The sequence below is a fragment of the Notechis scutatus genome, chromosome 12 (genome assembly GCF_049901735.1).
Source record: "Notechis scutatus isolate UNSWTSFEM ecotype Mainland chromosome 12, rNotScu1.2, whole genome shotgun sequence".
NCBI lineage: Eukaryota > Metazoa > Chordata > Lepidosauria > Squamata > Elapidae > Notechis > Notechis scutatus.
Window position 1 is genome coordinate 13,660,901 of NC_142020.1, and position 21,822 is coordinate 13,682,722.

General features: G+C 44.9%; 1 protein-coding gene across 1 annotated transcript; it reads left to right on the top strand.

The window, feature by feature from the left end:
* The first annotated feature begins 1,642 nt into the window (after nucleotides 1-1,642).
* Nucleotides 1,643-20,088, top strand: NPTX2 (neuronal pentraxin 2). Its single transcript, XM_026689599.2, has 5 exons — nucleotides 1,643-2,286; nucleotides 12,349-12,565; nucleotides 15,456-15,700; nucleotides 17,637-17,816; nucleotides 19,570-20,088. Exons 1-5 carry the CDS (start codon nucleotides 1,840-1,842, stop codon nucleotides 19,795-19,797), a joined length of 1,317 nt encoding a protein of 438 aa, XP_026545384.1. The 5' UTR covers nucleotides 1,643-1,839; the 3' UTR covers nucleotides 19,798-20,088.
* The last annotated feature ends 1,734 nt before the right edge of the window (nucleotides 20,089-21,822 follow it).

Sequence of the window (21,822 nt, forward strand, 5' to 3'; positions counted from 1 at the left end):
TAATAATAATAATAATAATAATAATAATAATAATAATAATAATAATAATAATAATAATAATAATAATAATAATAATAATAATAATAATATAGGAAATATTAAGGCTCCAATGGTCATTTCACAAAATCTTTTCTTAGTGAGCACCTAGAAGCCAAGAGGAACATAGGTGCCAAATTTCAAGTTTGTAGGCTTTACGGTTCTGGAGATTTTGTGATGATGCATGCGTGGTCTTTCACTTTTATATATAGATATAGATATATAAGATTTGAGACTCATTCGTTTTGTAGTCTCAGATAATTTGGGAAGAAGCAAAACCGTACCAAAGCCAATCGATATTCTTTGTATCTTTCTTCAAGGCGATATTCACTTTTTCCTATCCGGGCACAAACAACTTATCAGATAGGAAAGAGAGGAGGACTGGGGAGAGACCAACTTCTCCACAACCTGGAGCACTTAACTGGGAGGAAAAGCTGTCAGAATCTCCCTACAGCTCACTCTTCGCATTCACACAACCTCTGTCACTGGGCTACAACATAACGCCACCTCTGGGCTCACCCAATTCATCCCACCCTAACCTAACCAAAGGGGTTGGCTTTGGCCATGGTTCCAACTGCCCCCACCCCCACCCCCAAACCAAGAAATCAGGTTAAAACTATATGAGCCAGCAGTGTGCAGCAGCAACCAGAAAAGCTAATGCAACCCCAAGTTGCATTAACAGAGGGATACAATCAAGATCAAGTGGACACTATAAAAAGGATGGTGAGACTCTAGAAAGAGTGCAGAGATGAGGGGACTGGAAGCTAAAACATACGATGAACGGTTGCAGGAACTTGGCTTGGCTTGGCTAGTCTAGGGAAGAGAAGGACCAGGGGAGACATGATAGGAGTCTTCCAATATTTGAGGGGCTGACCCAGAGAGGAGGAAGGGGTCAAGCTATTTTCTAAAGCACCTGAAGGCCAGACAAGGAATAAAGGATGGAAACTGGACAAGGAGAGATTCAACCTGGAAATAAGGAGAAACTTTCTGACAGGGAGAACCATCAACCCATGGAACAGAAGTTGCCCTCGGAAGTTGGGGGAGCTTCATCATCCCTGGAGGCTTTCAAGAAGAGACTGGACTACCATCTGTTAGAAACAGTGTAGGGTCTCCTGCTTGGGCAGGGGGTTGGACTAGATGACCTACAAGGTGCCTTCCAACTCTGATTATCTGTTATTTGTTATTTCTCTAGTCTGCAACGCCAGAGAGTATTAAATGCAGGGCTAGATTCAATCTACGCTGCAAAAAAACCAACAACAACTCGGACGACCAACAGATGGCAGGCTAAAGACTCCCCAAAGTATCCCGCCCCTGCCCCTTAGCGGCCGTCCGGATCTTTGCACCGACCTACCAATAAATGAATGAATGAATCAATGCGAACTCTTTCCCCCCCACCCCACAGACTCGGAGCCGCGCCTCCCTCCGGGTTCCGGCCAATCAGAAGCCTTCCCGCCGTCACCGCCTCTCACGCTTTCATAGTCCCGGGCCGGGGGTGGGGGTGGGGGGGCGTGGCTTGCGGTGGGCGCTCAGCCAACCAGCTGCCTCACCCTCTTCCCTCGCGCCCCCTGCCCGCCCGAGGCGGCTGGGCATTTTTAAGGGTGCGCGGAGCGCGGAGTTGGCTCGGATGCTTTACGCGAGGAGGGCGGGTCGGTCCCGTAGCTGTTGCGCATCGGGGCCAACTCCGGACTCCTCCTCGGGCTTTCTCGGCGGAAGAAGCGAGCCGAAAACGGGACTCTCCTCTGGCTGGAGCCCGTTCCCACGTTCCCATGCAAGAATAGTTCGGTGCCCGCGTCTCCGGCCGCTATGCTGCTTCCCGTCCTGGCCGGCTTCTTCTTCTTCTTCTCGGCTTGCGGGGCGCCGTCGGGCGTGCAGGACACCCCGGCGGGCAGTCGCTTCGTCTGCACCTCGCTGCCGCTGGACGCCGCCAACCCGGGTTGCCCGCCGCCCTCTGCGCCCGTGGCCGGGGGAGGGCTGGTGCCCCCCGAGGAAGAGCTGAAGGCCACCCTTCTGCAGCTGCGGGAAACCATCCTGCAGCAGAAAGAGACCATCGGGAACCAGCGGGAGGCCATCCGGGAGCTGAGCGGCAAGCTGGGCCGGTGCGAGAGTTCCGACGGCAGAGGCGGCCCGTGGAGGAAAGAGTTGGCCAAGGGCAAGGACACCATGGGGGATCCGCCCCGGGACCCGGCCAAGATCGTCGACCAGCTCACCCGCACCATGCAAGCCCTCAAGGACCGATTGGAGAACTTGGAGGTGAGACAGAGAGAGAGAGAGAGAGAGATACACTGTAGATAGAGAGATAGAGAGAGAGAGAGAGAGAGAGAGAGAGAGAGAGAGAGAGAGAGAGAGAGATACTGTAGATAGAGAGATACTGTAGATAGAAAGAGAGAGAGAGAGATACTGTAGATAGAGAGATACTGTAGATAGAGAGAGAGAGAGATACTGTAGATAGAGAGATACTGTAGATAGAAAGAGAGAGAGAGAGATACTGTAGATAGAGAGATACTGTAGATAGAAAGAGAGAGAGAGAGAGAGATACTGTACAGACAAACAGAATTCTTTATTGGCCAAGTGTGATTGGACACACAAGGAATTTGTGAGGACAAGAAGAATTCTTGTGATCAAGAAGGTTGGGGAAAGAGAGAGGTCCGTTGGACAGGGGAGGTGGGGGGGAGAAAGAACCACGGGGGAAGAGACCCCAAAGCGAGTCGGGGGCAGGTTGGGGGTTGTTAGGATTCTCTTTCCAAACTCGGGTCTGAAGTTGGCGACGAGCCCCTCGGATGCGGTGGAGGCGGTGGAGAACGCGCGGGAGGAGAGGGGCGCCGCAGCTGTCCGTGGTGCTGAAAGGCAGCTCGGTAGAATGGGAGGGGACGGAGAGCTTTGGGGAATGGACCTGGGGGCGAGGCGGGGGTCGGGCGGGTCGGGGAAGGTCTTGAAAACAAGGGCTTTGATCTCTGCCCTGGCAACTTTGCTCTTAAGGGCGACTTCGGGGGGGCGATTGGGGAGAGGGGTTTGTTTAACTCCAGGACTGCAGAAAACAAATTGCAGGAGTCAAAGTCAAAAGATGCCAGAAGGACAGGAAAGAGTTTCAAGGACAGACTGAACCCTTCCAGAGATTGTGTGATGGGGGTGGGGAGATGCACACCGAGCTGGACTTCTGTTTGAGAAAAGTTGCACCGTTCAGGTTTCCTTCCTGTCTCTTTTTCCTTGCTCTGGCATCTTCTGTTCAAGGTTCTCACAGCCGCCCTGCCTGCAGACCTGGGGACTTGGATCTCAAGCCCCCTGGAAATCAGGAGTGGGGCTGAAATCTGACCCCAGGCTTCCTCGATCTAAATCCAGTATCCTGACTCATAACTCCCAGCGAGCAAGGGGGCCAGATCCAGCTTCCCACCCCCCCATCTGCTGCCCTCTCCCTGAATCTCTTGAGAGCAGTAGCCGTATAAATCTGATGAATAAACAGAATAAATAAACTAACTACATGCAGGGTTCTCAGGTAGAGGTCAGCTTCAGGAGACCTTGGTGTTTGTTTATGAATGGTATTCTCTGGGTAGGGTGATGAGAGAGAGAGAGAGAGAGAGAGAGAGAGAGAGAGAGAGAGAGAGAGAGAGACAGACAGACAGACAGACAGAGAGAGAGAGAGAGAGAGAGAGAGAGAGAGAGAGAGAGAGAGAGAGAGAGAGAGAGAGAGAGAGAGAGAGAGAGAGAGAGAGAGAGAGCAGAGAGAGAGAGAGACAGACAGAGAGAGAGAGACAGAGAGAGAGGAGAGAGAGACAGACAGAAAGACAGAGAGAGACAGAGACACACACACAGAGAGAAAGACAGAGAGAGAGAGAAAGAAGAGAGAGAGACAGACAGAGAGAGGAGAGAGAGAGAGACAGAGAGGAGAGAGAGAGAGAAAGACAGAGAGAGAGAGAGAGAGAGAGAGAGAGAGAAGAGAGAGAAAGACAGAGAGAGAGAGAGACAGAGAGGAGAGAGAGAGAGACAGAGAACTGAAGTTTATGTAAGATTTTGCTCATTGGATACTCTTTCTGTAGGGTGATGACTGATGGTTTCTTGTTGCTAGTCCCTCTGATTTATTTAATGCAATCACTTTGCAGTGATGTGTAGTCACAGAGACTTGCCTATCTTTCCTTTCCTGCAGTTCAATGCGTATTGTTTACTTCTCTCCTCACCCGGTTGTATCTGCATACTAATCTTGTGAACAGGGACATTAAATTAAGAGGTAGTGATGGATAGTGGCACCCCATTTTTTTCATGGTCAAAAGGAGAAGGGAACCTCAACATCCTAGTCTGACCTCTAAATATTATAAATCTGCTCTATATTAGAGATAGCTCTCTCTATTACAGTTATATACTGTGTTATGGTGTATAATATGTGCATATACTGTTTATTACTTTAATAAACAATTCACAACCGTGAACAGATCTACTACTGCTTCCTGCTCCTGTTTTCCCCGCAACAACAACCCTGTGAGGTGGGCTGGGCTGAGAGAGAGTTATCTACAGCTACCCATAAGGAAATGGGATGAATGAACTGTTTGATTTTAGGATTGTTTAGAAGCAGGATTAATTGATTGATTGATTGCTATTAAGCTACTGAAAAGGGCTTGAAAATTCTCTTTGTATGAAGCTCCCAACCTACTTGTTGCAACAAAGCTAAAGCATGTTTTTAAATTTCTACTCCATATTTCTGGATTAACTTGTGAATTCATTCAACTGTCACTTGCTTTTGGAGACCTTTTCACACATACTTCCATCTCTCCTCTTTGCACAGTCATTCATCATTTCAAATTTGTGGGCTGGAATTTCTGTTGTCGCCTAAGAGGAGATGCACACTGGAATATGGTCGTGAGCTAAATATACACGTAGGTTATTATCAGGAGGGTAATTAGTGAATGTCCAGTGGGATATTTCCACAAACAAGCTTCATTTCTCAGAAACTCTTATTGTCAGGGTTGCATTATTTACTAAGAAAACAAAGGCTTTAAATAAGCCATGGTCTTAAAATTCTCTGCAATGAAGCATTTTTTAACAATTACACCAGGGAGAGAAACCAGATAAAACAGTGGATTGGAGAAAGTGAGGATTGATCAACCACAAAGCAAAGAAATAAACTGATTGTACACCTGATTAAATGGGTAGTTTGTGAAAATAGATTGCAATGAATGCAATCTATAATATTTGATGTCTATCTCATTAATGAAGGCATTTTTTAAAATGAAATTTAGGAGGAATTATGTTTTCATTTCAATGGATTGAGATTTATTCATCTTCCTGTCCATTGCCTGCCTTCCTTCCTTCCTTCCTTCCTTCCTTCCTTCCTTCCTTCCTTCCTTCCTTCCTTCCTTCCTTCCTTCCTTCCTTCCGTCCTTCCTTCCTTTTTCCTTTCCTTTCTTTCCCCTTCCTCTCTCCCTCCCTCCCTCTCTCCTTCCTTCCTTCCTTTTGATTTAAATTTAATAGACTGCCTTTTTGTTCTCTTTTTTCATTTACGTGCAAACAGCATTTCTAATTTATTTTACTAAAAGCTCAACAGAGCTTAACTATCAAAAATATGACGGACAAATTAACCCTGGGGTAGGGCAGAATGTTTATTAGCCCCCTTCTCCTTTCACCTCTCCCCCCCGCCCCCGCAATTGCTTTTTGTCAATAAAGTCAGTGGTCTTGAAGCAGCAAGTCATATGTCTGAGACAGGACTCAAGACCACGGAAAAGGTGGAGGATATCAGGTTTATTGCGCAACACGTTCAGAGCATTAGAGCATGACAGATTCTGAACCCCCAGCTGCATCTGGGGTGGTTTTTTTATACCCAGAATGACCTCAGCATAGGTCTGGGCGTTTACCTTTAACACTTTCACAAATTACGGTCAACTGATTATACACGCATCTTAGGACAGATAAATGCAATATCCTGTGTTACGGCAGGAACACAAAAAGAGGATATGTTTTTCTTGCTTATTCTGTTATCTTACACCAACAGTAATTTTCCATTCCCATCCTTAGTTGCAAGAGAAGCAGAGCTTTACTTCCTTAAAATATAAGTTCCTTATTTTCGCAACAAACAAAATACAGAAGTAAATGTGACCCTGAGTTGGTTCTAACCTATGACCTAGATTTCTATAATGTCCATATTTTATATGCCTTAATTGGTCCTGCTTCATTCCCCCCTTTGAAACTACACCCACATCAAGAGATTTAGTGTGCAGTTTCACATTCATCCAAATTTTGAGTAGTGGGATAAAGAGGACGAAGTTCTTCATATGTTCCTGAGGGGTCATGGGCCCATATTTTGCAATCCAGTCCTGGGGGTTAGGAATGGTGATATTAACCCAATTACAGTTATACAGGGAGCAGTCTTTAGACTCCAAAGCACGTGAGATTTGCAAGTTAATCCCCCTTTCCGAGGAGATGTACGTGGCCCACAGAGCACAGCTCCAATATGGGCAGTACCTCTCAGCCACATTACCACTGCAATCCCACCTCCCCCTCACAGCAGGATTCTAGTAGGGGCATATATATATATCGGCGTGAGAATATGTCCTATGCCAGGACAAGGATGTTCCACATGAGGTGGGCCATTGGGACACCTTGCATACAGCAAACAAAAAGTTGCTGGGCTAGTAGGTGTCAGAATCCGAGTTTGAGCAATAATTGGACCGTGGCTATCCCCCTGACTCCTAACCACCAACCATGTTTGGGCAGGTTGTACCTTGGGATCAAAGCATTCATTCCTTTGTGGGCAAATCGAGTACCAGGTCCCATTGAAACAACAGGGGGTGGGAGCCAACGTGCAGGTGTAGTGGGTATGGTATATCAAGGTAGTGCGAATCTCCCTTCCCCTTAATACCGTTTTGAGGCATGCAGTGCAATTGTTGGGACATAAGGGGTCCCGATCTAATGTAGGAGGGATCTTGTTAGCCTCGCTTTCACCCTGGGGTTTAGGAAATTTGGGCTTTGGTGTGGGGGCGTGGTATCTAGGATTTCTCCAAGAAGGAGTGGGTACGATTCCACTATCCCTATAACACACAAGTCCCTGGTTTCCCATACATCGTTTGAAAGAGGCTTCCACTCGGAAGATGCCGGTGCATTTGTTCCCGATACAACCTGTAGGGGAGCTCCAGGTATCATAGATGCATTGGGGTAGACTAAAGTCTGTACAGGTTGCCGGTGTTCCTTTAGTATATCTGAGGCCACCCCTTCCATTCTTACACTCAGGGTGCATCTCACATTTCTGTCCCTCAGAGAGAGCGGTGGAGCTATCCCTAGGGGCTGCTGTGTAGCACTTCTCCCCAAAATTTCCAGCGCACCTTAACACTAATGTGTTCTGCATCTGGCCGTTTTCCATGGGTAACATATAAAAACAATTGGAGGTAATATTGAAAATTGTGCAAGTAGGCGGAGTCCCAACATACGCTGTCAATATCCCCTGTTTATCAACACAGCCATCACACGCTGGGTCATGTTTGTACGATGCTAACTGATGAGCAGAATTACGGGGTAGTCGGGTATGTTTCACCGAAACCCTTATCGTGTTATTTTTCATACATTGCCAATACTTAGTCCCTTGATATTCGCACTGGGGAAGATTTGTAATACGACAGTCTATATTCAGTATAAGTGAAATGTTTACCTGTAGGTCTTAGCAAATAGCAATCCAGACATGTTTTAACATAACCTCCAAGGGAGTGACAGGAGTGCTTTCCTTACCACCCATAAGCCACCCTCTTAACCAGACAAGACAGTTTGAGGGAAAGGGTTGAAGAGAGGAGAGTAGGGGGTCTCTCCTTCTCCGGACACACCAAGGAGTCACATCCACACACCCGACCCAAGGAGCCGGATGCACACGGTCTCCAATGGGAACTGCGGGCACCACTCGCTTTCTACTGACCCACGGTGCTGGACACTCACAGTCACCAATGGGAACTGCAGTAGTCTTTCTTCACAATCAGGCCCTGACAATTCCACCCACCTTACCTTCTAAGAGAGGGTGATCAGTCCTCTCCTCCGTCCCTGCTTATAGGGAGGGATTATTTTCCCAGTGCAATACTTGCCTGCAGGCGTCTTCCTTCTTCACAGCTGGCCAGCCCCCAGTCCTGTTCCTCTCACCCTTCAGTAGTGGTTCTTGGAGGTGCTGATCGCCGATGCCAGGGAACAGAGGTCTAAGGAAGTCCCTCGGATTCAAATGTCCGATGGCGCCTGGGATGTTCCCCACAACTCACCGATACTCTGGCAGTCGGGATGGACCCCTCCAGAGGGCCTCAAGGCCCCTAGAGTCCCATCTGGGGTGCCATTAAATGAAGCAGCAAGTCATATGTCTGAGACAGGACTCAAGACCACGGAAAAGGTGCAGGAAATCAGGTTTATTGCGCAACACGTTCAGAGTATTAGCATGACAGATTCTGAGCACCCAGCTGCATCTGGGGTGGTTTCTTTATACCCAGAATGACCTCATCATAGGTCTGGGCGTTTACCTTTAACACTTTCACAAATTACGGTCAACTGATTATACACGCATCTTAGGACAGATAAATGCAATATCCTGTGTTACGGCAGGAACACAAAAAGAGGATATGTTTTTCTTGCTTATTCTGTTATCTTACACCAACAGTAATTTTCCATTCCCATCCTTAGTTGCAAGAGAAGCAGAGCTTTACTTCCTTAAAATATAAGTTCCTTATTTTCACAACAAACAAAATACAGAAGTAAATGTGACCCTGAGTTGGTTCTAACCTATGACCTAGATTTCTATAATGTCCATATTTTATATGCCTTAATTGGTCCTGCTTCAGTCTAATAATTTGCCATCTTTGGAGAACCTCAAGCATTAGAAGAACTTCTGGAATTATTTCTTGGACAGTTTAGTTTTACTGTCTCAGACAGAAAATTCTTTAGTTCTTGGATCATTTCAAATATTGAACCATACTTTAGAATTCAACCTCCTCCCTTACTTTCCTCTTAAACTTTGAGTAAAACCTACATTGGAAATTCCAACACCCATTAATGGATAGGTTAAGGTTGCTTTCCTAGCCAGTGTTTCCGAAGAAGAGTTGAAAGCTCTTTGTAATCAATGGGACATTCAGTCAATTAAGTTGGCTCTTACACGTCTTTGAAGCACCATCTTTATGGCGTGGGGAAATCCCATTGTGATAAAACACCAAAAGCACTCACTGTTAATGGACAGGTCTATAAAAATTGCAATTTTGTCTCCTCAAAGCTAATATCTTGGTCCTGTGCATCGTGGCTTGGAAATTGTCTTGCCTTACCGAATTTTTTTGAGGTATCTTAATCTCTTGGACAGCTAGATAAAGAATGGGATGTTTGACAGATAAATGAGTGGTCAACACTGCAGGAGAAGAAAATGGGTTTATTTATTAATATTTCAGATTGTTCAATTTAAGAGGACTGTAGCCGGAGAAATAATATGAGAATTTATAAAACGCTATGGGAATATAAAGCTATACTAACTCTAACAAATATTTGCTGAAGCTCTGCTTGGGTTTATTGGGATTAAGATCGTTGCAGTCCAATGTCTGGCTGGGGAATTCTGGGAGTTGAAGTCCATACATCTTCAAGCTGCCATTGTTGAGAGAAAACATTGCTTTAGAGCAACTCTGGTCCCTTTACGAGCTGTGGACTTCAACTCCCAGAATGCCTGAGCCAGCATAGGTTAGGGTTAGGGTTAGAGCTAGGGCTGGCTCAGGCATTCTGGGAGTTGAAGTCCACAGGTCTTGGAGGGCCCAGAGTTGCCCACCTTTGCTTTAGAGGATTTCCTACCTACTGATTTTTTTAAAAAAAGCTTCGGCTATTCCATTCCAATTTTGCAACTACTTGAAATCCAAGACTAGAGAGTCCTTAAGACCAGGATGATTTAGAAACTATTATGTCTGGATTATTTTAAATCTAGTAGTTTATTGTGGTTGCATGATCTACGTCCATTTGTCTAAGTGTCAATATATCCTGTATTTAGATGGGGTTAGTGGGGACATTTGCCCTCCCACAAAAATATATTCATTAATGAAATTTATACACTGCCTATCTCACCCAAGTGACTCCGAGCAGTTTACAAACAAGAACCCAAAAATCCATAGAAAAATAGACAAAGCTGTTTCAAAGATAGAGGGAATATCTAAATAACTGATGTACTAGTCTTCTGAAGACTAATAGTAGAGTAGAGTAGTAGTAGAAGAGATTGGACAGCCATTTATCTGAAATGGCATAGGGTCTCCTTCTTGAGAAGGGGCTGGACTAGAAGACCTCCAAGGTCCCTCCCAACTCTGTTATTCTGGGTTCAGCTACTGTTCTTCGATTCAGTGTCCACTTAACCCATAATACCAATTAAAATCAAGTTAAGTTCCTTGGCCTTCATTCAAGCAATTGGATATTATTTGAATCCCTTCACAGAAATCTACCAAGCTTTTCCACACTCTTTTCTAGATCTCTCTTGGCTTCTTCAGTCAAATCTTATTATTTATTTTTTACTGGCATTGTTAGAGATGATCTGATTTGATTTTGAAAGAATGGTATGGCACGCATTCTCCTTATAAATAAGTAACAGCGGACGGATGCTTGGCTTCATGAATACGTTGGACGATGCGGCTACAGCTAGCATCTGCGGATGGCTTTCCCTGTTGATTCTCTTCTCCCTGTTTGTGTCCTTGCAGTCGCTGTAGGCTTCGATCCAACACAACAGAGAGACACACACAGAGAGAGGCTGTGTGTGTTTGTGTGTTGGGGGGAACTATTAGCTGAGTCTAATAAAAGATGGAGAATCCCTCCAGCCAGCTGTTGCGAGAGAACAGGTGCCCTCAATCTGTTCCTCCCTCCCAACTCCGGAGGAACCTACCCACAGCAATGCAGATTTTGTGACGTGTGTTTCTGCTGGTTGAAATAACAGAAGCAAAATATGAGGGGAGCTTTGGACTCTTGCACAAAATAACCCCAAAAGAGGAATCCTGCTCTCTTCTAGATGCATTGAGGCTTCACAATTCTCGGCGTTTCCCTTTGAAAATCTGAAGAGCCTCATATGGAATTCTAGCTGAGAGATCAGAGCCTGGGTGGCGGGGATGTGTGCGTCTTAAAACATGTATAAAACATGTGTTTTTTCTTTGGGCATTTCAGACAAATGGTTGTCCAATCTTTTCTTCAAAACCTCCAGTGTTGGAGCACCCACAACTTCTGGAGACAAGCAATTCCACTGATTAATAGTTCTAATTGTCAGGAAATTCCTCCTTAGTCCTAGGTTGCTTCTCTCCTTGATTAATTTCCACCCATTGCTTCTTGTCCATTGCTTCTGGTGGCTTTGGAGAATAGCTTGACCCCCTCTTCTTTGGGGGCAGCCCTTCAAATATTGGCACACTGCTGTCCTGTCACCCCTGGTCTTTCTTTTCATTAAACACTTAAACACATGAAGTACTTTTTAATTAAACAGGTGCACTACAATATATTGAAAATCCTCCCAAAGAATTATATTAAGATGAAAATCAATGAAGTTATCCATGGCAATTTGTTGAAATTATGTAAAGATCATTCAGGGAGACTGTTTTTTTTAAAATAATACAGGTAGTCCTCGTGTTATGACCGTTCAGGGACCATTTGAATTTAATGACAGTGCTGAAGGAAGGGACTTAAAACTGAAGCTTGAAGTTCAATAGCACTTTCAGAGGAGCAGTTTGGAGGGTAATGAAGGAAAATGTTTGGGAGGCAGAGGTGGTATTCAGCTGGTTCGGAACAGTTCTGGAGAACCGGTAGTGGAAATTTGGAGTAGTTTGGAGAACCAGCAAATCCCACGTCTGACTAGCCCCACCCCCATCTATTCTCCGCCTCCCATTGAGTCCCAGCTGATCGGGTGGGTCTTCTATTTATTTAAATAAATAGGCCCATTGGGGTCCCCTATCCTTGTGGGTCTATTCTCCAAAGTCCACCTGAGGGCAGGGACAGGAAGCAACGGGTGGAAACCAATCAACTTAGAATTAAGGAGAAACTTCTAACAGTGAGAAGAATTAACCAGTGGAACGGCTTCCCTCCAGAAGTTCTGGGTACTACAACACTGGAGGTTTTTAAGAAGAGATTGGACAACCATTGATCTAAAATGTGATAGGGTTTCCTGCTTGAACAAAGGGTTGGACTAGAAGACCTTCAAGGTCCCTTCCGACTCTGTTATTCTAACTTTGCAAGAGCTGCATTGGTATATTTGCAGTTTTACCCACATCGCACCCACAGAGCGAACATTAAGATGCTACTCAATTAGACAAATGAAGTTGCCGTTCGTTTCCTGTGGTGTGTGATGATTTCCCTTCCTTCCCCAAACTCCTTCCAAAGCACCAGCTTCGAGGCAACGTGACCGTTGGAGCCTTGCCCAACGACCTGAGAGAGATGCTACAGAGGCGGCTTGGAGAACTGGAGCGCCAGCTGCTCAGCAAAGTGTCCGAGCTGGAGAACGAGAAGTGGTTGCTCCATAACGAGACCTCCACCCACCGGCAGAGGACGGAGGCTGCCTTGAACGCTCTGCTAGAAAGGGTGTCTGAACTGGAACGAGGTAAGCTTTCCCGGGCTCTGGGTCTCCTCCCCGAGAAGGCCGCGTGTGAGGAGCACATGACAAAATACGCCCATGGAACACTCGGCGCAATCGATAGGTTGACTTGCCTCTCTGAAAGGCAACACCCTTGAACTTTGTGGATGGTTTTCTACTTTGTCACCTGTGAGGCCAGTGATGCATATTTTAATATCGGTTGGTGTGTCTGTCTTTTGTTCTCTCTCTCTAATCTCCCTCCCTCCCTCCCTATCTAATCTCTCTGTCTCTATGTAATCTCTCAATTGTCTCTCTCTCTCTCTCTATTATCTCTCTCTCTCTCTCTCTCTATCTATCTATCTATCTATCTATCTATCTATCTATCATCTATCTATCTATCTATCTATCTATTATCTATCTATCTATCTATCTATCTATCTGTCTGTCTGTCTGTCTGTCTGTCTGTCTGTCTATCTATCTATCTATCTATCTATCTATCTATCTATCTATCTATCTATCTATCTATCATCTATCTATCTATCTATCTATCAGTATCTATCTATCTATCTATCTATCTATCTATCTATCTATCTATCTATCTATCTATCTATCTATCTATCTATCTATCTATCTATCTATCTATCTATCTATCTGTCTATCTATCTGTCTGTCTATCTGTCTGTCTATCTGTCTATCTATCTATCTATCTATCTATCTATCTATCTATCTATCTATCTATCTATCTATCTATCTGGTTGAAGGTACTGATGACTTTAAGGAAGGCCAGATTTTCCTCCCTTCCCCTTAAATATGAAGAATTGTTTTAGAACACACATGTACGCACAGACACACACTCTCACCCCTACACAACCAAAGGCGTCTACAGGATATAGAAGGGGGAAAAAACCAGAGGCTGTGCTGATATGTCTGAAATAGCACTCTATTATTTATTTTTTGCGTGTTGCGTACATAAAGGGGCAACGCTTCAGTAGTCCTTCTGGAGTCACTGTCGTTATTTATTTATTTTTGAATCATACCCTCTAGACCTTCACGGAGCCGAAACACAATCTGGAGAGAACCTGGGCCTAGAAGGGCTGCCTTTGAGTTATAGAATACAGCTCAACTCCCTTTGATGCCTTGCATCTTGCAACAAAGGGCCCCTACGCATCCTTAACAGTAATAAGTCACTTCTGAACAGCCCTTGAGCGTCCCAAACCCTTTTGTCGTAGCAGATCTGTCATCCTTCCAACCCCCTTGTGATATGCTCCCTTGCTTGAAGTTGGGAGAGGGGAGAGCGGAGACACGACTGAGAAATATTGGCTTGTCAAAGGGGGAGTTCTGACCTACATTCTTTGCTAGCTTAGGGATTTGCATTCCTTTATGTGATTTCTACGGGATGATTGGGGCTTACAGAATTTATTTATTTTTTTCCTGACAAACAAGCCGAGCAATCTCTTCCACGGTTACACTGCCAGCCTCTCCTTCCTAATTGCTAGCACTGCCTTCCTCCTCCTCTAATTACCAATATATTCTTTGTTTAGAATTCTTTATTGGCCAAGGGTGATTGGACACACAAGGGATTTGTCTTCGGTGCATAAGCTCTCATTGTACATAAAAGCTATAAGCGATAAAACCATGATCATAGTCATCGTAAAAATACATTCGTCATAAATCATAAGATACAACACTTAGTGATAGCCATGGGATACTAAGTAAGCAATCAACACAAATCATAGTAGGAAACTAAATAAAACAATATAAATCGTAAAGACACAAGCAACAAAGTTATAGTCATCAGTAGAGAAGGAGATAGGTAATAGGAAAGATGAAAGAGTAATATTAATACAGTCTAAACTAAATAGTTTTGCAATGTTGTGGGAATTATGCAATGAGGCAACCTCATCAGTGCACAGTTGGACTTAAGCGTAGCACACAAAATTATCTGCTACAATGTCCTAGCAGTCAATAACAACTTCAGCTTCAACTGCACCAATACAAGAGCACACCACAGATACAAACTCAATGTAAACAGCTCCAAACTTGAGTGCCGAAAGTACGACTTCAGCAACAGAGTGGTCAATGCTTGGAATGCCCTACCTGCTCTGTTATTACATCCTCTAACCCCCACTCCTTTAACCTCAAACTATCCACTATTGACCTCATCCCCATTCCTAAGAGGTCTGTAAGGGACATGCGTAAGTGCACCATTGTGCCTTCCATCCCTGTCCTATTGTTCCCATTTATTCGAACCTATTTCCTGTATTCTCACTCCTGTTTATACTTATTCCTATTATCTTTTAAGCAATTGACAAATCAAATAAATCAAATAAAAAATAAAAGAAGGAAGGAAGGGGGAAGGAAGGAGAACAGGGAAGGAAGGGAAGGAAGGAAGGAAGGACAGAGAGAAAAGAATGGAGGAAGAGAGAAAGGAAAAGGAAGTGAAGGCCTATCAATTGTCCCCATTTATTGTACATTTCCTGTATTCTTACTCACGTTTATACTTATTCCTATGATCTTTAAGCAAGGAAGGAAGGAAGGAAAAGGAAGGGGAAGGAAGGAAGGAAGGAAGGAAGGAAGGAAGGAAGTAAGGAAGGAAGGAAAAGAAAGGAAGGAGTGGAGAGCATACCCATTCCTAAGAAGTATATAAGGGGCGTGCATAAGCACACCATCGTGCCTACCGTCCCTGTCCTATTGTCCCTATTTATTCATACCTATTTCCCATATTCTTACTCATGCTTACACTTATACCTATCATCTTGTAAGAGATTGACAAATCAAATAAATAAAATAAAATTTTAGCAGCTGAAGAACCAGCTAATTTCTTCCTCTTATCTGACCATTATCAGCAGGCCAAAAACCTCTCGATTAGGGACTATCCTGTGTCACATGCAGATCATTTTTACTTTCTGGCCCTAAGGTACCAGCGCCTTTAAAGCGCCGGATGAATTTAAAGTCTCCCTCCCTCTCCGCACCAACTACTTGTACGGGAAGATCAAGAAAACGCTGCCTGAACTCTACGCCTTCACCGTCTGCTTATGGCTGAAATCGGGCGCCTCTCCTGGAATTGGGACCCCTTTCTCTTACGCCGTCCCAGGACAAACCAACGAAGTAGTGTTGATTGAGTGGGGGAACAACCCCATTGAGCTCCTGATCAATGACAAGGTAGGGCAAAGCACCACTGTTGTTGAATTGCATGCTTTATTTGGCTAAGTATGATTTATGCACATAAGGAATTTGTCTCTGGTACAGAAGCACTCCGTGTGCAGGCGAAGCAACAGAATAAGGATAATCCTCATCATAGTAACCCGAATAAGAAGGGGGAGTAATGAAAATTTCTTTAACAACCTGTTCTGTGGGTGTGGCCTAATTTGTATGTGTGGCTTGGTGATTATGTGACTGGCTGGGCGTGGCTTGTACGTAAATATTATAAATATTTATGTAAATATTGAATTTTATTTAAAAAAGCAACTTTTACCCAAAATCAGGCAGAGCAGGCAGGCAGATTGAGTTGCTCACAGCATCACAGATTCATTCAGAGATCTATCTATCTGCCATCGGCTACCTGAGTCTGTCACATAAAATTTGCTTGCACACAAGCTCATAAAATTTGCTAGCAAATTGCTAGCAAACTCACAAAATTAACTCGCAACACATCATGCATGTAAATATTGATTTTTTTTTTTTTATAAAAAAGAGCAACTTTTACCCAAAATCAGGCAGAGCAGATAGGCAGATTGAGTTGCTCACAGAATCATTCAGAGATCTATCTATCTGCCATCAGCTACCCGAGTCTGTCACATAAAATTTGCTTGCCGTGAGTCTGCACTGAATAACAGAACCTTCAGTCCTAAGGGAGGTTCGGCTGTGCTTAAAAGCAGAGCTGAAGATCTAAAGACTAGCTAGAAAACAAGAAATCCAACCATTTCCTGCTTTCTAGCTAATCTAAATCATTCATTTGGGGTTTTGTTGGCACAAACAAAAACCGAATAATTTCAGCAGAAGCGTTGATTCGGGCAGCCTGTTGTTTTGCTGAAAGCAAAATATTTGTCAGGACACAAAAAGTTGTCGTGAGACGGAAGCAGGAGAAAAATACACAGTGTGACGAGTGTCTCGTAAACAATGAATCCCCCAGGAGAGTTGGAGGTGAGTTGCTAAGTGACATATGCATCGTTCTGAAATTGCAATTGTGCACCTTCCTTATGCACAGGATTTCAGCAAAGTGCAGGTACAGGATGTGATTTCAATCACCCAGCCTCTCCTATTTAAGAGGTGCAAAATTTCCAATAATAATAATAATAATAATAATAATAATAATAATAATAATAATAATAATAATAATAATAATAATAATAATAATGTCACCACCAACAGCAAATGCTGCCTCTGTAATGAGAAAGATGAAACAGTTGACCATTTAATCAGTGGATTCAGCAAAATTTCACAAACTGATTACCCAGAATGCCATAACCGAGTTGCTAAAAATCATTCACTGGAAACTGTGCCAAAAGGTTGGATTTGAGTATAGTAACAACTACTGGGACCATCAGGTTGAGAAGGTTCTGGAGAATGAAAAAGTCAAGATCTTATGGGACTTCAGAATTCAGACGGACAGGCACTTGGCCCACAACACACCTGACATAACAATAGTTGAAAAGAAAAAGGGTTGGTTCATTGACACTGCAACACCTGGTGTTGCACGAATTGTAAACATGCAGCAAGAAAAAAATCACAAAGTATTGGGACTTACAAATTGAAGTTGAACGACTTTGGGGGAAAAAAAATTGTGTGTTATCCCAATTGTGTTTGGAGCCCTTAGAGCAAGACCTAAAGAGCTACCTCGCTATTTGGAAATTCTGAATTTATCAGACTTGAATACCCTGATTTTACAAGAAACCACCCTACTTGGGAACAGCTTATATCCTCCAATGCTACCTGAACAGTTCCTAGGTCCTTAGTTAGGACTCGAGCTGTTGAGCTACCAAGCAGCCCCAAAGGCTGTGAATCTCACTAAAGATTAAATATTACTACTACGACGACTACTACTACAAGTAATAATAATAAAAGTATCACAATGTTTGCTTTGATTTTCTTTGCCAAGGTGGCCCAACTTCCCCTCTTCATCAGCGATGGAAAGTGGCACCACATTTGCATCACCTGGACCACCAGAGACGGGATGTGGGAGGCTTTTCAGGATGGAGAGAAATTGGGCACCGGAGAAAATTTAGCCCCGTGGCATCCCATTAAACCTGGAGGGGTTTTGATCCTTGGACAGGAACAGGTGAGCCGCAGCAGATCGTTTGGGGTGGGTTCCATTTTGGTTTTGTTTTTGTTTTGTTTTTAAAACGAAATCCTGGGATCTGCAGCTGACTCTGATGCAAAATAAGAAGAATAAATAAATAGAAGAATGTGTCGGAGGATCAGCACTGAACAGGAACATTGCTTTTCCCTCCCCGTCTTCTTCAGCTGCCTCTCATTTATTTTTCATTTATAATTTATGTATGCAATAATATGATCCTTGGTGCTCCCTGAGCTTGGTTGTTTTCTGGCAGACGTTTTTCATTGCTCAACTAGATAACCTCATCGGTGTTAGGAGAGATAATAAATAGAGAGCAAAACTCACTCCCTCCTAGCACTGATGATGTTACCTAGTTGGGTAATGAAACAATCAAGCAAGAAAAACAGTCAAGCTCAGAGAGCAAACAGGACCCCACAGTCCTCCTCTTCTTCCTCCTCCTCCTCCTCCTCCTCCTCCTCCTCCTCCTCTTCCTCCTCCTCCTCTCCACAAACCCCACTCCCTTCCAGCACTGATGATGCTACCTAGTTGGGTGATAAAACATTTGCAAGAAAACCACCAAGAACTCCACAGTTCAACCCAAAAGTTACAAATATCCTGTTTTATGGGTGTATGCATTACAAATTACCCTCTGACTTAGATGCTGTTGTGATTGAACAAGCTGGGAATCAGAAGTACCTGAGTGGTCCATTGCAAAGTGCGGAGAGATCTACCTGTAGATCTCCATCTATGTCTCCTAGCAGGGTCTTCTCTTTGAAGGAGAAGACGATGTCCAAAGATCTGGCTAAAAAGGCTGGGATTTCAGAAAAGAGAGGACTGGAAGAGAAGAGGATGTATCATGCCCCTGTCAGAATCTGACTCGGAGAGGGGAAACCGAACAGCTGACAGGGAGTGGGAGTGTGGCTCCGTTGGCTGTGGAGGAAACTGGGGAAGGGCAAAGTCTGGCTGGGCAGAGAAGGGAAGAGGTAGTACAAGGAAGAGGGAATTCAGAGGAAGACCCAGGCCCACCCCCTCTTCATCCTAGGGCACCGCAGGGAGGAACGGAGAAGGGAGCAATGTGGGTTGCATGGCTTACGGGGGAGGAAAGGGCCCTGATCCCCTTCATTAGCTGCAGCTGGGAACGCAATGTATAAAAAAGGAAGCTGCATGCAGCAAGCTGTTGGGAGCAAACATGATTTTATCTTGTATCATCGTGGCTTATCTGTGTTCCTGGTGTCTTCCCAACTGTGTGAGCTTTGCCGTGTTTTCAAGTCTGAAATTCCTTCTCCTGCCCTGTCAAGTTAATTACTTCAGCTTGGTTTGTGTGGATTTTTAGTTGCAGTTTTCTTGCACCTTGTTATGGACTGAATTATCTCCAGTTAAAGGCTGTTCCTGCGAGAGTTTTTCTCCAGCCGAAGGTAACCTGGACATTGGGGACAAAGTTGGAAGTAATAAAAGGACTCATTGCTTATTTGACTGCGTTGCCTTTGTGCCACGCCATCACAGGATGTATCTGATTATGGACGTTTCCATCATGCAAGATTGCATCTAGGAACTCGCAGATTGACTTCAAAGTAACATTTCCAAAGCCTCATGAGATTTGATGATCTTCTCAGTTTTGGAGGTTGTTGTTGGTTTTATTTTAGATACTTGGAAGTTGGAGAAGTTGCCTTTTTCAGGATTTTAACTCATCTTCTTTTAAGCAAAAAAACACATTTGCTTGGTCCTAACAGATGGTTTGCTTTCATTTCTCTTGAAGGACACCGTTGGAGGAAGGTTTGACGCCACCCAAGCGTTTGTTGGAGAAATGAGCCAGTTCAATATCTGGGACAGAGTCTTAAAGCCGGACGATATTATGAAGATTGCCAATTGCTCCATCAACATGCCCGGCAACATCATTCCGTGGGTCGACAATAACGTGGATGTGTTTGGCGGTGCCACAAAATGGCCCTTGGAGAGCTGTGAAGAACGTCTTCTTGACTTATAGCCATGGCCATTTCCTATCCAAGTGCCCTCTTTTTATTAAGACAATCTTTGATGCTCTGAGATCCCTCTTCATTTCCTTGTAGTGTAACCATATCCGTCATTATAATTTGATTTTTAAAAAAACCTGCTTAGTTAGCTGTCCTCCCCATGCACAATATACAATTCCACACCTAGGGTGTAGCTTTCTAGAGCAGGGGTCTCCAACCTTGGCCACTTTCAGACTTGTGGACTTCAACTCCCAGAATTCCCTATCCCCTGTCCATCTATTTTCTCCTTCTTTCTCCTCCTCCTCTCCTCCTCCTCCTCTACTTGTCCTCTTCTCCTCCTCCTCTCCTCCTCCTCCTCTGTCTCCTCCTCCTCTTCCTCCTTCTCCTCCTCTTCTCCTCCTTCTCCTCCTCTCCTCCTCCTCTGTCTCCTCTTCCTCTCCTCCTCTTCCTCCTCCTCTCCTCCTCTCATCCTCCTCTGTCTCATCCTCCTCCTCCTCTCCTCCTCCTCTTCCTCCTTCTCCTCCTTCTCTTCCTCCTTCTCTTCCTCCTTCTCCTCTCCTCCTCTCCTCCTCCTCTGTCTCCTCCTCCTCCTCTCCTCCTCCTCTTCCTCCTTCTCCTCCTCTTCTCCTCCTCCTCTTCTCCTCTTCCTTCTTCTCTACTCCTCCTCTTCCTTCTCCTTTTCCTCTTCAACCCTTGGAGTGGAAGTCCACAAGTCTTAAAGTGGCCAAGGTTGGAGACACCTCCTCTAGAGATGTCCACCAAAGTTCTCTTGAGGTCTTTCAGTGGCTGTGTTGCCACGTCCAGTTGTGCTGGACTCAGCCATGGTGATTTATAAAGTGTGTTCTAGGGCTTAAGCCAGTATTAGAACAAAGACATTCTGGCTTGCTCAACAAACTATGGCCAGAAGAAGTCATGTTCAACAGGTGGCCCCAGCAAAGGTGGTTCCTGCGATGGCCACATGGGCAGGGGAATTCTGGGAGATGAAGTCCACAGACACGGAGACGATCCCAGTTTGGTGGGAGAGGATTACTAGCCCAATCTCATAACAACTGAAGAACATAAATACCCCTTTCAATATAGATTTTTGTGAGTCCGTAGCTTCTCAAAGGGTAGGTTCACTTGTTACCTGTTTTTTTTCATTTTAGGTTGGGTTTTTTCCCCCCTCCAATTGTTGTGTGTGTAAAAGCTTATTTTTTAGAGGATGAGGATTCTAGAACAGGGGTGTCAAATTCGATATCATTGACGGCCGCATCAGGGTTGTGTTTGAGCTTTGGGGGCTGGGGCTGGGGGCATGGCCAGGGGGCATGGCCAGCTCAGTGTCACTCATCAAGGCTCTGTTTTCATCTGCGACAGCCTCCTGCAGCCCTACTGCCAGTGGAAACGGAGTTTGGGGAGGGCATGTGTGGCCTTTCCGAGCTCCCTTTTTGCTGGCAGAGGCACCGCGGGCCAATCCTCCACTGTTTCCAGGATGGGCCTGTGGGTCAGATCTAAGCACCCCGTGGGCCTTGAGTTTGACACCCCTGTTCTAGAACAGTGGTCACCAACCATTGGGCTGGGGACCACTGGTGGTGTGCGAGAAAATGTTGGTGGTCTGCAGAGAAATGTCATCCCCAAAGCAATTAATCCAGGCTGCGCAGGAACACAAGGCTTGCGTCGTTTGCATTGCAAACAACACGAGGTCGTGAGGGGAGGGGGGAGAGGGGAGGGGGGAAAACTTGCCCCACGTGCCTGGCCTGGCCACTGGGCTGCTTCTTTCCGCTTCTTTCTTCTGCTTTTGGCTGCGCGCAAGGAAAGCAGCCAAAGTCTTTCTTTCTCTCCCCCAAACTCCACCAGAAATGAGTCTTTGGGACCCTGCAAGGCCTCCTGCTCCAAGAGGCTGCCCCGGCAAAGACTCATTTCTGGTGGAGTTTGGGGGAGAGAAAGAAAGACTTCTGCTGCTTCTGCTGTTTTCCTTGCATGAAGCCAAAAGTCTCTCTCTCTCTCCCCCCCACCCCCCGAGAACGGAGCTGGAGACGGTATCCTGCAATCCCAAATAAAGA